At 39.5% G+C, this 13,874-nt stretch overlaps 1 protein-coding gene across 1 annotated transcript in view; it reads left to right on the forward strand.

The window, feature by feature from the left end:
• Positions 1-13,874, forward strand: part of ENPEP (glutamyl aminopeptidase) — a 107,842-nt gene that overhangs the window by 26,555 nt on the left and 67,413 nt on the right. Inside the window, exons 2-4 of the mRNA XM_073571968.1 lie at positions 7,923-8,064; positions 10,304-10,435; positions 11,336-11,456. Of these exons, the coding sequence (XP_073428069.1) occupies positions 7,923-8,064; positions 10,304-10,435; positions 11,336-11,456 (395 nt within the window). The remainder of the gene's footprint in view (positions 1-7,922; positions 8,065-10,303; positions 10,436-11,335; positions 11,457-13,874) is intronic.

The raw sequence follows: 13,874 nt of genomic DNA on the forward strand, positions 1-13,874 counted from the left end.
CAATGGAAGATGGTGCACCTTTTGCAGAGTGCCAAACCAATATGCTGAAATTAATTCTGTTCAATATTAATATTAACATATTTGTAATATGTTATATTAATAAACCTATTATTACTTATTTTTCAACAGATCACAAAGTTATAACTCATACTGTTCCTGTTATTCAGTCCTTATATCATGATCAACAAATACAGCAAATAAAGCTCCCCAAACACAGCATACTGTCACCACAACCCTCTCATACATTATGACACCGTCACAGTCCCTAACACAGTATAATGGTACCACTGATACTCAGACAGTATGCTGGAACATACAGTCACCACACACCGTAAGTTGCCATCACACTCAATATGATGCCCCACAGCCTCCTTAAACAAGTATGATGGCCACCACAGCCCCCCAAAATAGCCCCCACAGCTCCTTATACACAATATGATGGTCCTCATGGTCTCCCACACAGTATAATCCCTCACTGCGCCAAACATAGAATGACCCCCACAATATTATCCCCCACACAGTATGATCACTCCCACAACTCCCAAAACAGAATGAATGACTCCACAGCCCTCACAAAACAGTATAATCCCCCATACCCCAACACAATATGATCCCCTAAAGATCTCCAGCATATTAGAATCCCTCCTACAACCCCGCAAACAGTATGAAAGCCCCACACAACTTCCCCAATACAGTATGCTCTCCCACAGTTGCCCAGTACAGTATGGTGGACCCACATGTATTCTCCAACAGTGAATGACAATAATAAAAAAACACTACTCTTGTTACTCTCCTTTTCTCGGCACACAGCTCCTGTCTTTGCTTTCTGCAGATTGAGACTCCACAGCAGGCCCAGATTAGTGACGTCATCACATCTGCTCCACTGAGATACTCAGTCGTACAGACTGAATGGTGAAAGAGGGTGCTGTCCTTTACCTTTATATTCACTGGTATTGGATGATAATACCAGTTAAATCAGAACTTCAAATGGGTGAGGGGAAAGAGGCCTCTGTGCTTTTGCTGTACTGGTCCACAGCCCAGATAGGACAACCTAAGGCCCAGATGTGGTCCATGGGCCATAGTGTGCCCAGATCTGATCTAGCCAAATTACACTGCTCAAAATAATAAAGGGAACTCTTAAACAACACAATGTAACTCCAAGTCAATCACACTTCTGAATAAATCACACTTGTGAATCAATTTCTCCTGCTTTTGTGCAAATGGAACAGACAACAGGTAGAAAATGATAGGCAAATAGCAAGTCAGCTCTGGGAGGAGATTCCCTCAGGAGAACATGTGCCGCCTCACATCCACTTAAGAGCATCTTTTCCTTGTCTTGAGGCATTTCCGATGAAGTTGGATCAGCATGTAATTTGATTTTCCACTTTGATTTTGAGCATCATTCCAATTCCAAACCTACATGGGATATTCATTTTGATTCACATTGATCATTTTTATTTTTTTACTAGCTGAAGAGCCCAGCATTGCCTGGACATAGTAACTAACTGTGGTTAGTTATAACAAATTATAATGATTATATTGTACATAAAAACATTTCACATCATATATTCAACACTACAAATTTGCAACACCGCCTCATTCCTCCTGCACCTCATGCTCCTTCTTTTTACGCAGCCTCCTCCTGCACCTCACGCTCCTCTTTTATACACAGCATTTTTCTGCAACTCAGCTTTTCTCCTTAAGGCCGGGGTCACACTGGCGATTAAAACGGACGAATGCAATGCGATAAAAAATCGCATTGCATTCGTCCCAATGTTATTCTATGGGGCAGCTCAAATCATGCGATTTTTGATCGGATCCGATCCTCGGACAGAGACAATCGCAGCATGCTGCGATTGTCACTGATTTTCGGATCGGATTCGACAATGCAAGTCTATGGGGCGTGAAAAAATTGGATTGCAAACGGACCCGATGTGTGAGTTGCGATAAAATCGCACCAAAAGCTGGCATTTTTTTTTCCAAAATACAGTAAAATCACAGTGTCCGGTTAAATAAAGAAACGAATTAATAGATCTTGACACATTAAATAAATATATATATATTTATATATATATATATATTTCATACATGTCATAGAGACAAATTTATATATATATTTCTAATTCATACAGTTCTTAATTGCAGAATAGCCGCTGAAACATTAGCCGGCTTTTGTATAACATTCTCCTGCCCGACATGAAATGACAAATGGTTTACATATAGTTAACCATTTCATTTCATGTTTTTTTTTTATGCCTATCACTATTAATTATATGAGGGTTTGTGGGTAAAATTTTGGAGTTGTAGGGGATCATTTAAGGGGTTAATTCATTGTATTAAATTGCGGGGACTCCCGCTGATGTCACTGAGGCTGCAGGGAGTCCCCGCAATTTAATACAACAAATTAACCCCTTAAATGAACCCCTACAACGCCAAAATTTTAACCCCTTCACCCCCAAGGGTGGTTTGCACGTTCATGACCGGGCCAATTTTTACAATTCTGACCACTGTACCTTTATGAGGTCATAACTCTGGAACGCTTCCATGGATCCCGGTGATTCTGACAAAGTTTTCTCGTGACATATTGTACTTCATGTTAGTGGTAAAATTTCATTCAAATAACTTGCGTTTATTTGTGAGAAAAACGGAAATTTGGCGAAAATTTTGAAAATTTCGCAATTTTCCAACTTTGAATTTTTATGCCCTTAAATCACAGAGATACGGCACACAATAAACTTGATAACTAACATTTTCCACATGTTTACTTTACATCAGCACAATTTTGGAACCAAAATTTTTTTTTGTTAGGAAGATATAAGGGTTAAAAGTTGACCAGCGATTTCTCATTTTTACAACACCATTTTATTTTTAGGACCACATCACATTTGAAGCCACTTTGAGGGGTCTATATGATAGAAAATATACAAAAGTGACACCATTCTATAAACTGCACCCCTTAAGGTGCTCAAAACCACATCAAGAAGTTTATTAACCCTTTAGGTGCGTCACAGGAATTTTTTTGAATATTTAAAAAAAAATGAACATCTAACTTTTTTCATAAAAAAAATACTTCAGGTTCAATTTTTTTTATTTTACCAAGGGTAACAGGAGAAATTGGACTGCAAAAGTTATTGTGCAATTTGTCCTGAGTACGCTGATACCTGATATGTGGGGGGAACGACTGTTTCGGCGCATGGCAGAGCTCAGAATGGAAGGAGCGCCGTTTGACTTTTTCAATGCAAAATTGGCTGGAATTCAGATTGGACGCCATGTCACGTTTGGAGAGTCCCTGATATACCTAAACAGTGGAAACCCCCTACAAGTGACCCCATTTTGGAAACTAGACCCCCCAAGGAACTTATCTAGATACGTGGTGAGAACTTTGAACCCACAAAGGCTTTACAGAAGTTTATAACGTACAGCGGTACAATTAAAAAATCATATTTTTTCCACAAAAATGATCTTTTCATCCCAATTGTTATTTTGCCAAGGGTAACAGGACCCTAAAAGTTATTGTGCAATTTGTCCTGAGTACGCTGATACCCCACATGTGGGGGTAAACCACTATTTGGGCGCATGGCAGAGCTCGGAAGGGAAGCAGTGCCATTTGACGTTTTTGGCTGGAATTGAGATCGGACATCATGTCGCGATTGGAAAACCCCTGATGTACCAAAACAGTGGAAACCCCCCACAAATGACACCATTTTGGAAACTAGACCCCCTAAGGAAATTATCTAGATGTGTGGTGAGAACTTTGAACCCCCATGGGCTTCACAGAAGTTTATAACATAAAGCCATACAATTAAAAAATCATATTTTTCCACAAAAATGATCTTTTCACCCCAATTGTTATTTTCCCAAGGGTAACAGGACCCTAAAAGTTATTGTGCAATTTGTCCTGAGTACGCTGATACCCCACATGTGGGGGTAAACCACTATTTGGGCGCATGGCAGAGCTCGGAAGGGAAGCAGTGCCATTTGACGTTTTTGGCTGAAATTGAGATCGGACATCATGTCGCGATTGGAAAACCCCTGATGTACCAAAACAGTGGAAACCCCCAACAAATGACACCATTTTGGAAACTAGACCCCCTAAGGAACTTATATAGATGTGTGGTGAGAACTTTGAACCCCCATGGGCTTCACAGAAGTTTATAACATAAAGCCATACAATTAAAAAATCATATTTTTTCCACAAAAATGATCTTTTCACCCTCAATTCTTATTTTTCCAAGGGTAACAGGACCCTAAAAGTTATTGTGCAATTTGTCCTGAGTACGCTGATACCTCACATGTGGGGGTAAACCACTATTTGGGCGCATGGCAGAGCTCGGAAGGGAAGCAGTGCCATTTGACGTTTTTGGCTGGAATTGAGATCGGACACCATGTCGCGTTTGGAAAACTCCTGATGTACCAAAACAGAGGAAACCCCCCACAAATGACACCATTTTGGAAACTAGACCCCCTAAGGAACTTATTTAGTGTGTGGTGAGAACTTTGAACCCCCATGGGCTTCACAGAAGTTTATAACATAAAGCCGTACAATTAAAAAATCATATTTTTTCCACAAAAATGATCTTTTCACCCTCAATTCTTATTTTTCCAAGGCTAACAGGACCCTAAAAGTTATTGTGCAATTTGTCCTGAGTACGCTGATACCCCACATGTGGGGGTAAACCACTATTTGGGCGCATGGCAGAGCTCGGAAGGGAAGCAGCGCCATTTGACGTTTTTGGCTGGAATTGAGATCGGACACCATGTCGCGATTGGAAAACCCCTGATGTACCTAAACAGTGGAACCCCCCACAAATGACACCATTTTGTAAACTAGACCCCCTAAGGAACTTATCTAGATGTGTGGTGAGCACTTTGAACCCCCAGTGCTTCACAGAAGTTTATAACGCCCGGGCGTGAAAATAAAAAATTCGTATTTTTTCCACAAACATGATCAATTAGTCCCCAATTTTTTTATTTTCCCAAGTGTAACAGGAGAAATTGAACCCCAAAAGTTGTTGTCCAATTTGTCCTGAGTATGCTGACACCCCATATGTGGGAGAAAACTACCGTATGGGCACACGTCGGGGCTCGGAAGGGAATTAGTGACGTTTTGGAATGCAGACTTTGATGGAATGGTCTGCGGGTGTCATGTTGCCTTTGGAGAGCCCCTAATGTACCTAAACAGTGGAAACCCCCACAAATGACCCCTAAGGCTATGTGCACACGAATGCAGAAAACTTCTGCATAAAAACAGGACTCCTTCCCAGAAAACGTGCGTTTTTTTCGCGGTTTTTGAAAAAAAAGCGCGCGGTTTTTATGTGTTTTTTTCTGCGCATCCCCAGACACATAGAAAATAGCAAGAAATGCTGAATTTTCCACGAAATTAATGATCATGCTGCGTTTTTTGCCGTGAAGCATTTTTTCGCGGAAAAAAACACATCAATATGCACAAAGTGCAAAATGCATTAAAATGAAGGGGAAGCTTCTTTTAAGCGTTTTTAAGTGGATTTTTTGGTAAATCTGCGAAAAAAAAACAACGTGTGAACACAGCCTTATACACAGCCTCCACCTGCAGCAACTCATTCTTCTCTATACACAGCCTCATACTGCAGCAGCACCTCACTTCTCTCATTTCCCCATCACGCCTCTCATTTTCCCCCTCACTCCACTCATTTTCCCCCTCACTCCACTCATTTTCCCCCTCACTCCTCTCATTTTCTCACGTCTCTGTAAGTTCGGAAAGTATTCAGACTCTTTTAAATTTTTCTCTCTTTGTTTCAATGCAGCCATTTGTTAAATTCAAAACAGTTCTTTTTTTCTCATTAATGTACACTCTGCACCCCATCATGACTGAAAAAAACAAATGTAGACATTTTTGCAAATTTATTAAAAAAGAAAAACTGAAATATTACATGGTCGTAAGTATTCAGACCCTTTGCTCAGACACTCAGTTAAGTCATAAGCTGTCCAATTTCCTTGTGATCCTCCTTGAGATCCTTCTGCTCCTTCATTGGAGTCCAGCTGTGTTTAATTAAACTGATAGGATTTGATTTGTAAAGTCACACACCTGTCTATTTAAGACCTCACAGCTCACAGTGCATGTCAGACCAAATGAGAATCATGAGGTCAAAGGAACTGGCCAAGGAGCTCAGAGACAGAATTGTGGCAAGGCACGCATCTGGCCAAGGTTACAAAAGAATTTCTGCAGTACTCAAGGTTCCTAAGAGCACAGTGGCCTCCATAATCCTTAAATGGAAGAAGTTTGGGACCACCAGCAGTCTTCCTAGACCTGGCCATCCAGCCAAACTGAGCAATCATGGGAGAAGAGCCTTGGAGAGACAGGTAAAGAAGAACCCCAAGATCACTGTGGTTAAGCCCCACAGATGCAGTAGGGAGATGGGAGAAAGTTCCAAAAAGTCAACTATCACTGTAGCCCTCCACCAGTCGGGCCTTTATGGCAGTGGCCTGATGGAAGCCTCTCCTCAGTGCAAGACATATGAAAGCCCGCATAGAGTTTGCGAAAAAACACATGAAGGACTCCCAGACTATAAGAAATAAGATTCTCTGGTCTGATGAGATGAAGATAGAACTTTTTGGTGATAATTCTAAGCAGTATGTGTGGAGAAAACCAGGCACTACTCATCACCTGCACAATACAATCCCAACAGTGAAACATGGTGGTGGCAGCATAATGCTATTGGGGTGTTTTCAGCTGCAGGGACAGGACAACTGGCTGCAATTGAAGGAAACATGAATGCGGCCAAGTACTGAGAGATCCTGGATGAAAACCTTTTCTAGAATGCTATGGACCTCAGACTTGGCCGAAGGTTCACATTCCAACAAGACAATGATCCTAAGCACACAGCTAAAATAACAAAGGAGTGGTTTCAGAACAACTCTGTGACCATTCTTGACTGGTCCAGCCAGAGCCTTGACCTAAACCCAATTAAGCATCTCTGGAGAGGCCTGAGAATGGCTGTCCACCAATATTCACCATCCAACCTGACGGAACGAGAGAGGACCTGCAAGGAAGAATGGCAGAGGATCCCCAAATCCAGGTGTGAAAAACTTGTTGCATCATTCCCAAGAAGACTCATGGATGTAGTAGCTCAAAAGGGTGCTTCTACTTAATACTGAGCAAAGGGTCTGAATACTTATGACCATGTGATATTTCAGTTTTTCTTTTTTAATAAATTTGCAAAAATGTCTACATTTCTGTTTTTTTCAGTCAAGATTGGGTGCAGAGTGTACAATAATTAGAAAAAAAATTAACTTTTCTGAATTTACCAAATGGCTGCAATGAAACAAAGAGTGAAAAATATAAAGGGGTCTGAATACTTTCCGAACCCACTGTAAATAGTAATTAAGTGCAATTCTCAGTATACTTTCAGTATAATGTTTTACTATTACAGAATCAGGATTGACAGATATTTGACAGATATATTTAATACACAAAATTAAAACGTCATGATATTGTGACTACAAAAATTGCCTGAAAAATCCTCAAGACAAGTATAGTAGTAATTTGTTGTTTTCCATGTCTAAGGGAAGATACCAGTGTGATTTATTGTGTTTTCAACAATAACATTTGAAGAGGGGAAAGCAGGTCTTGTCATTGTCAGCACAAATAAACTCAACATAGTTGAGATTCCTTAATAATTAATTCTGTGAGGGGGTGAGCAAATTTACATGTAAAGTATCAGCGCACAATAGGCAAGCCACACACTTTTGCTCTTGCAAATGTGCTGTTTGTTTCTCTGTTTTATTAGGCTGTAATATCTTGATATTGCTATGTAATGTGTAAGATCTACAAAAATCACCTTATATAACCCTATACTACTGAAAATAAAACATCCAAGATAAAATGTATGCAACTCTTATGTTGAAAATAAAAACCCATTGAATATTATCATTTCCTTCTCAAGGAGCATCGCAGCCACAGATCATGAACCGACAGATGCACGCAAGTCATTCCCATGTTTTGATGAACCGAATAAAAAAGCAACTTACCGCATTTCCATTATTCACACAAACGACTATAATGCTCTCTCCAATATGCCTGTGGAGGTAAATATGTCATTTGTTTGTCTGCTGCCTGTTGTCTATCATATTAGTTTTTTTGCCATGCTATTATCATTTTGAGCTGAAAAATCATTCTCCAGCAAATTTTGTCCTGTCAGTTTATCAGACAAGTCTTTGGGAATGCATTGACTGCTTGCATGATGAGTGTCCTTGAGTGTCTGCTCTGTGTGTTGCTGTAAAATATTCCTGCTAAAGAAGGAGAAGAGTGATATTTGCTATAATGTAAAGGATTTCTACTGAGTAAATTATTTTCATTGTGTGAAACGTTTTTCCATGCCTCCTAACTAGTGAGCTTCCTAATGGAAAAACAGATGATTGGATTACTTGTCGAATAATGGAGAGATGTCCAAAACTGGCTCCAAGTTAGAGGGGGGTGTCTCACCACAACTCTTAACACCCCAACAGCCAATTAAACAGCAAGGCACTTCAACCATAATAGTCAATGCAGAGAAAATGTGGTTACTACATGTTGATCACTGAGAAAAATGGTTGTCGATAGAATCCACAGACCACTCAAGTTTGTCAGAGCAGGAGCTGATCTTCCAGAACTGTTTTACATTGTGGCTTAAATAGGAGGCTTCAGAATCCCATCCTCCCCTCAATGACATCCACATAGAAAACCCGCTGAGTCATACATAATGTACACAGGGGTAAGGGCTAATGTACACACATCAGTGATTTTCTTGTATAAGAAAATTGGTTCAATTTTCATCTGTATTTTTGATCAGAGTTTCATCAGAGTTTGGTTTGAGCTTCAGCAATTTTTCTTTGAAAAAATTTGTTCTCCACCTTCTCCTACAAGTCCATGAAAAATGGGCAACATTCAGGTTGCACATGATTTATTCACCTGCCCGTGATCTTTCATTGCCAAGTTTTATCCGACATTTGGCTCAACATCAGACATGTCAAGGCTCATTCACACATCAGTATTTGGTCAGTATTTTGCATCAGTGTTTGTATGCCAAAACTAGGAATGGAACTTATCGAGAAAAAATATAATTGAAAGACTGACTCCTGTTCTTTGTTTTGGAGACACTCCTGGTTTTGGCATACAAATACTGATGAAATACTGATCAAAAATACTGATGTGTGAAAGAGGCCTCACTGTGATTTTTCATGACCACACGATCAGCAAAAAAAAACACAGATATGTGAACAGTCCCATAGAATATCATACATAGAAAGAGGTATGTAGGACAAGGAAAGTCAGCTCACCACATTCAGATTCACTCTGATTACAGAGGGATAATTGCACAGAGCCGTGCTAGTGTGGGACTTAAGGGGGCTTTACACATAGCGATATCGCTAGCAATATCACTAAAGCGTCACTGATTTTGTGACGCAGCAGCGATATTGCTAACAATATCGCTATGTGTGATACTTACCTCCGACCTGCTCCCCGCTGGCTATTGCTGATAGCGCGAGATCGGCCTGGTCCATTTCTCGTCGGTGGCTTCCTGCTGGGCTTCCTGCTGGTGCCGGCGAGCCAAGGATGCGGGTGGAGGACGTCTTCATCGCCGTGTCTGAAAGGTAAGAGCGACTGCCAAGCGCTGCTGCATCGCTAGTGAGATCTGCCTGTTTTGCAGCTCACTAGCGACCATTTAGCGATGCACCAGCGATTCTGTCCGGGTCATATCGTGGTCGGGATCGCTGGTGCATCGCTAAATGTAAGGGGGCCTTTAATAGCAGCATACAAAAGTGGAGGATCTCCAGCGAAGACAAATCCAATTAAAGTGGAAAAAACCTTCTTTATTAATGTGGCAAAAAATGAAAAAAACAACTGGTCACCATGAAAGGCCACAATACATAACCAAAGCGATTCAGCTAGAAGACTTATCATGATTATGGTTGGTTATGTATTGTGGAGTTTCATGGTGACCAGTGCATTTTTTCATTTTTAACCACAATAATAAAGAAGGGTTTTTTTTCACTTTTAAATGCATAAACTTTTTTTGCATATAGAATATCATAGGTGCAAGTGCTAAACGTGGAAAATGCAAATAGCATTCATACGCGAAAAAAACTGAACTGTGAATGAGCCTTAAAAGGCAGCAGTTTCTAACAAAAATATGAAGTGTTATAGCATTCAGCAGAAAGACTTTATTCAAGTACTTAAATATATGAACTGAAAAAATCAGCTTGATTAAGATATGCATGTGTGTGCAACACAGAAAATACATTGATTTCATGTTGTGACAGCATCTCTATTTACCTTTCTTTTTAGATAATTGAAGACCTGGGAAATGGGTGGAAGCAAACACATTTCCGTTCTTCAGTACCCATGAGTACATACTTGGTTGCCTTTGCAGTCCATCAATTTGACTATGTGGAAAGAATATCAAATCGAGGGATTCCTGTGAGTATTAATCTTTGAAAAATTAAAAACACAATTTCTTTTCTAATGTGGCGCCCTGCAAAGACAGGCATCACCAATGTGTGTGACCTCTGATGGTGTGAGAAGCCAGCTCTTCAGTCATCTTTACACACACGCACGCGTAATTAGTGTAAGGGCTTTTTTTAAGTCTGGTGGGTAGCAGCCAATACAGGAGAACTACTAAACCCAGGATAAGCAACCCTGTGTCCTGGGATTGAGTGGTGCTGTAGATTAAGGAGGCCAGCCAGTGCCTTTGCTGTAGTCATTGTCGGGACTCCAACTAAATCTGAGTAAAATATTTTAGGTTGCATCTGCCACTAGAGGGTCTGCTCCTTATTCAGCTATTGTCCTAGGATCCATATGCAGATCAAATCCACTAGTGGCAGCTGAAATTCCCTTAATTCTTTACGTAACTATATGCATACAGCGTGAAGAGTCTTACAGCCATGCTCAGACTGGCCCATATGGGAACAGGGGAATCCCCCGGTGGGCCCCTATGCAGATCTGGGTCACCAACCTCATTTTATGGACAGTACTTGGTATAATCCACTTGATTCACTCTGTACAGTAAAAAGCAGCATCTCATTATTCATTAACCAAACTAACCAGTATATTATCATATAGAGATATAGGTTTGTGAATCAGAGTAAAGTAATATTTGTATGCAGGTGAAAAGTGGGCCTCCCCAAAAGTCAATGTTATTGGTGGGCCCTTGGCTCCCTATTCTGACACTGCTTACAACTGTACACAGCACTGATTTAATATATCAAAAAATATTAAAATTAATGAAATTGTGATACATTTTGTATTGAGTATAATAAATTATACTCTCTCACAAAGCATCATTCTTATTGAACTACTTTTTGAATATTTTTTATCCAGCTCAAGATCTATGTGCAGCCGCTACAGAAGGAAACAGCAGAGTATGCGGCCAACACTACAAAAATTGTGTTTGATTTTTTTGAAGAATACTTTAATATGAGCTATTCTCTTCCAAAGCTTGGTATGTACAGTATGTTCCTCTAGTATAGTTAATTTATGCACTAAAGTGCATACAGTATTATTATATGATTATTATTCTTTCCCAAAGTGCCATAAATAGGAGCTAGCTTTTGTACATCTGCCCTGACATGCGACATATTCATCGGGATGGATCCTTAAAGGGGTTATCTGGTCTTCTGATGAAAGTCTGCCGTCACTCTGTGTAACTGCAGACTTCTGAATCTTTACAGAGTGCGCACTGCACAGCTCTGGTATTGCCAGCAACAGCAGGCGTTCACGTGACCGCAAGTATGCAATTTTCATACTTGTAAGACACATTCTGACAAGACGTTCTTGGCCTCGCTCAATTCACTTGTATTGAGCAAGGCCAAGCAGTTGGTACGTGACCACATGTATATAAACAGCATACTTCATGTGACCACCCACTCTTACCTGCAAAACCAGAAAATCCTGTCAGTGTGCATCACGGAGTAGGTAGGCCTGGTCCGGGTCTTCTCCTTACACATACAATGGCGGCATTGTCACCGCTTCCATGTCCATTGGTCTCAAAAAATAAATAAAATCATAATAAATACTTAAAAAATAGCTAAATAAAAAAATGCCCACCACTTATAATCAAATTACTGACCAGATGCAATAACCTTGACTATGACATGTCATTTATCAAAATAACCTTCTCACAATGGTTTAAAAAGATACCATTTTTCATTTAGGATATTTTACTTGCTTAAAAAATCAGTCTGAATGTGAAATAAATTGTATTTTTACTTTATTCTACACAATGGTAAAATAATATTGCTAAAAAGCAACTGTTCTAAGTTTTAAAATAGTAAAATAATTCTATGCTCATCAAAAAAATATCCTGTCATCAGGTGAAAAGTTCCCAGTTTCTTTTATTTTATTCTCTCTGCTCCATTGAATATTTTATTTTTCACTTTTTAAAAATCTGCCACACATTTTCAGGGATATTGGCCATATTTTTTAGTGAATTTGTTATGGTCTCTCCAAGAGAATGTGGCAAACAGGATCCCCTGGGGGCAATGCTCACATGATTCATCGGAGGCATGTCTTTAGACTACGCTGCATAATTACCCTATGAGCCACACCCCCTTGCTGAAGACCATAACAATTAGCACAAAAAAATGCCTTTATCTCTGGAACCAAATGGAGGGTTTTAAAAAGGAAAATTTTGAATACTCAAAGAGCAACATTAATAAAGTGAGCAAAAACTGTCAACTTTTAATCTGGTGATAGGTTCTCTTTAAAAACTTAATTGAAATCAAAAGGTATTTGTCAGTACATGGCTGAAAAATGGAGAAATTTGTAATGGCCATTCAGGCCAAAAATTCTTCCATGAGAAATTAATTGTGTATGACATTTTTTGAGAAATGAGAAAGTGTAACTCATTTATAACATGGCTGATCTTTGGCTCAAACCAATTTGTCTCTTCTGTAAACTCTGAATTTGTTGATTTAAACTGAAGGTAAAGCAACATCTTCCTCTGGAAATAATCACATCTAAGACCTCTTTTTGAGAAAGTCTGAAATGCAATCGACATTAAGTTTGACTTAGAAGGCTAAAATATGAAACCAAATGCTTATATCTATGTAGTATTTCAGATTTCTAGATAAATTATTACAATTATTTTCTAGCTTTATTTGTAAAAAGACTTGAATGTGGGAAATACTGCAATGCACTAATTTAGCTATGAAGTAAGATATATAGTGTAATGTAAATTAACATTTTACAGTCCTAAAATCACTTGGCATGAAGCACAAACTGACAGCAGTCAAGGAACCCACAGCTTTCATGACTTCATTCAAGATGTAGCAAATCTTGACATCACCTTTTAGGTTTCTTGCCGCTATCTGTGGCCTCGGAGTATGCAGATGGATGACAGGACTAAAACTGAGGAAGTCTGGGTTTGTGCCTATGTGGTTGTGTTTTCCTCTGATTGTTTTCCTTCCTTGTTGGGCCATTGATCTACATATCATTATTGTGAAGACCTTATAAAATCAAACAATGCCACTGACACTATGTGCTCATGCAGATAACTGTTTAAATCAGACGAATGCTATCCATAATTTTGTAGGATAGCACTTGTACCCATGTCATTCTATGGGGCTATGCATATGTCCCAATTTTTCCACGGACCGAGAGGTTTGTGAAAAAAGTAATTGACATGTCAGATTTTGATCTGAGTGTTGGATCAAAATTTGCAATGCAAGTCTATGGGACCATGGAAAACATCGGACGGCAATGGGATGACAACCGAGTATAATCCGATTTTCACAGACTGACTGAATGGAGAATTAGGAGAAACTTTTTTTCTTTCTCTCCACATCTGAGAAAAATGGATCCCACTCTGATTTGAGTGTGAATATCATAATCAGACACAGAAGTGTGACCCTAGCCTATC

Source organism: Dendrobates tinctorius, unplaced genomic scaffold (assembly GCF_039654945.1).
Source record: "Dendrobates tinctorius isolate UK_male_01 unplaced genomic scaffold, ASM3965494v1 ptg000030l, whole genome shotgun sequence".
NCBI lineage: Eukaryota > Metazoa > Chordata > Amphibia > Anura > Dendrobatidae > Dendrobates > Dendrobates tinctorius.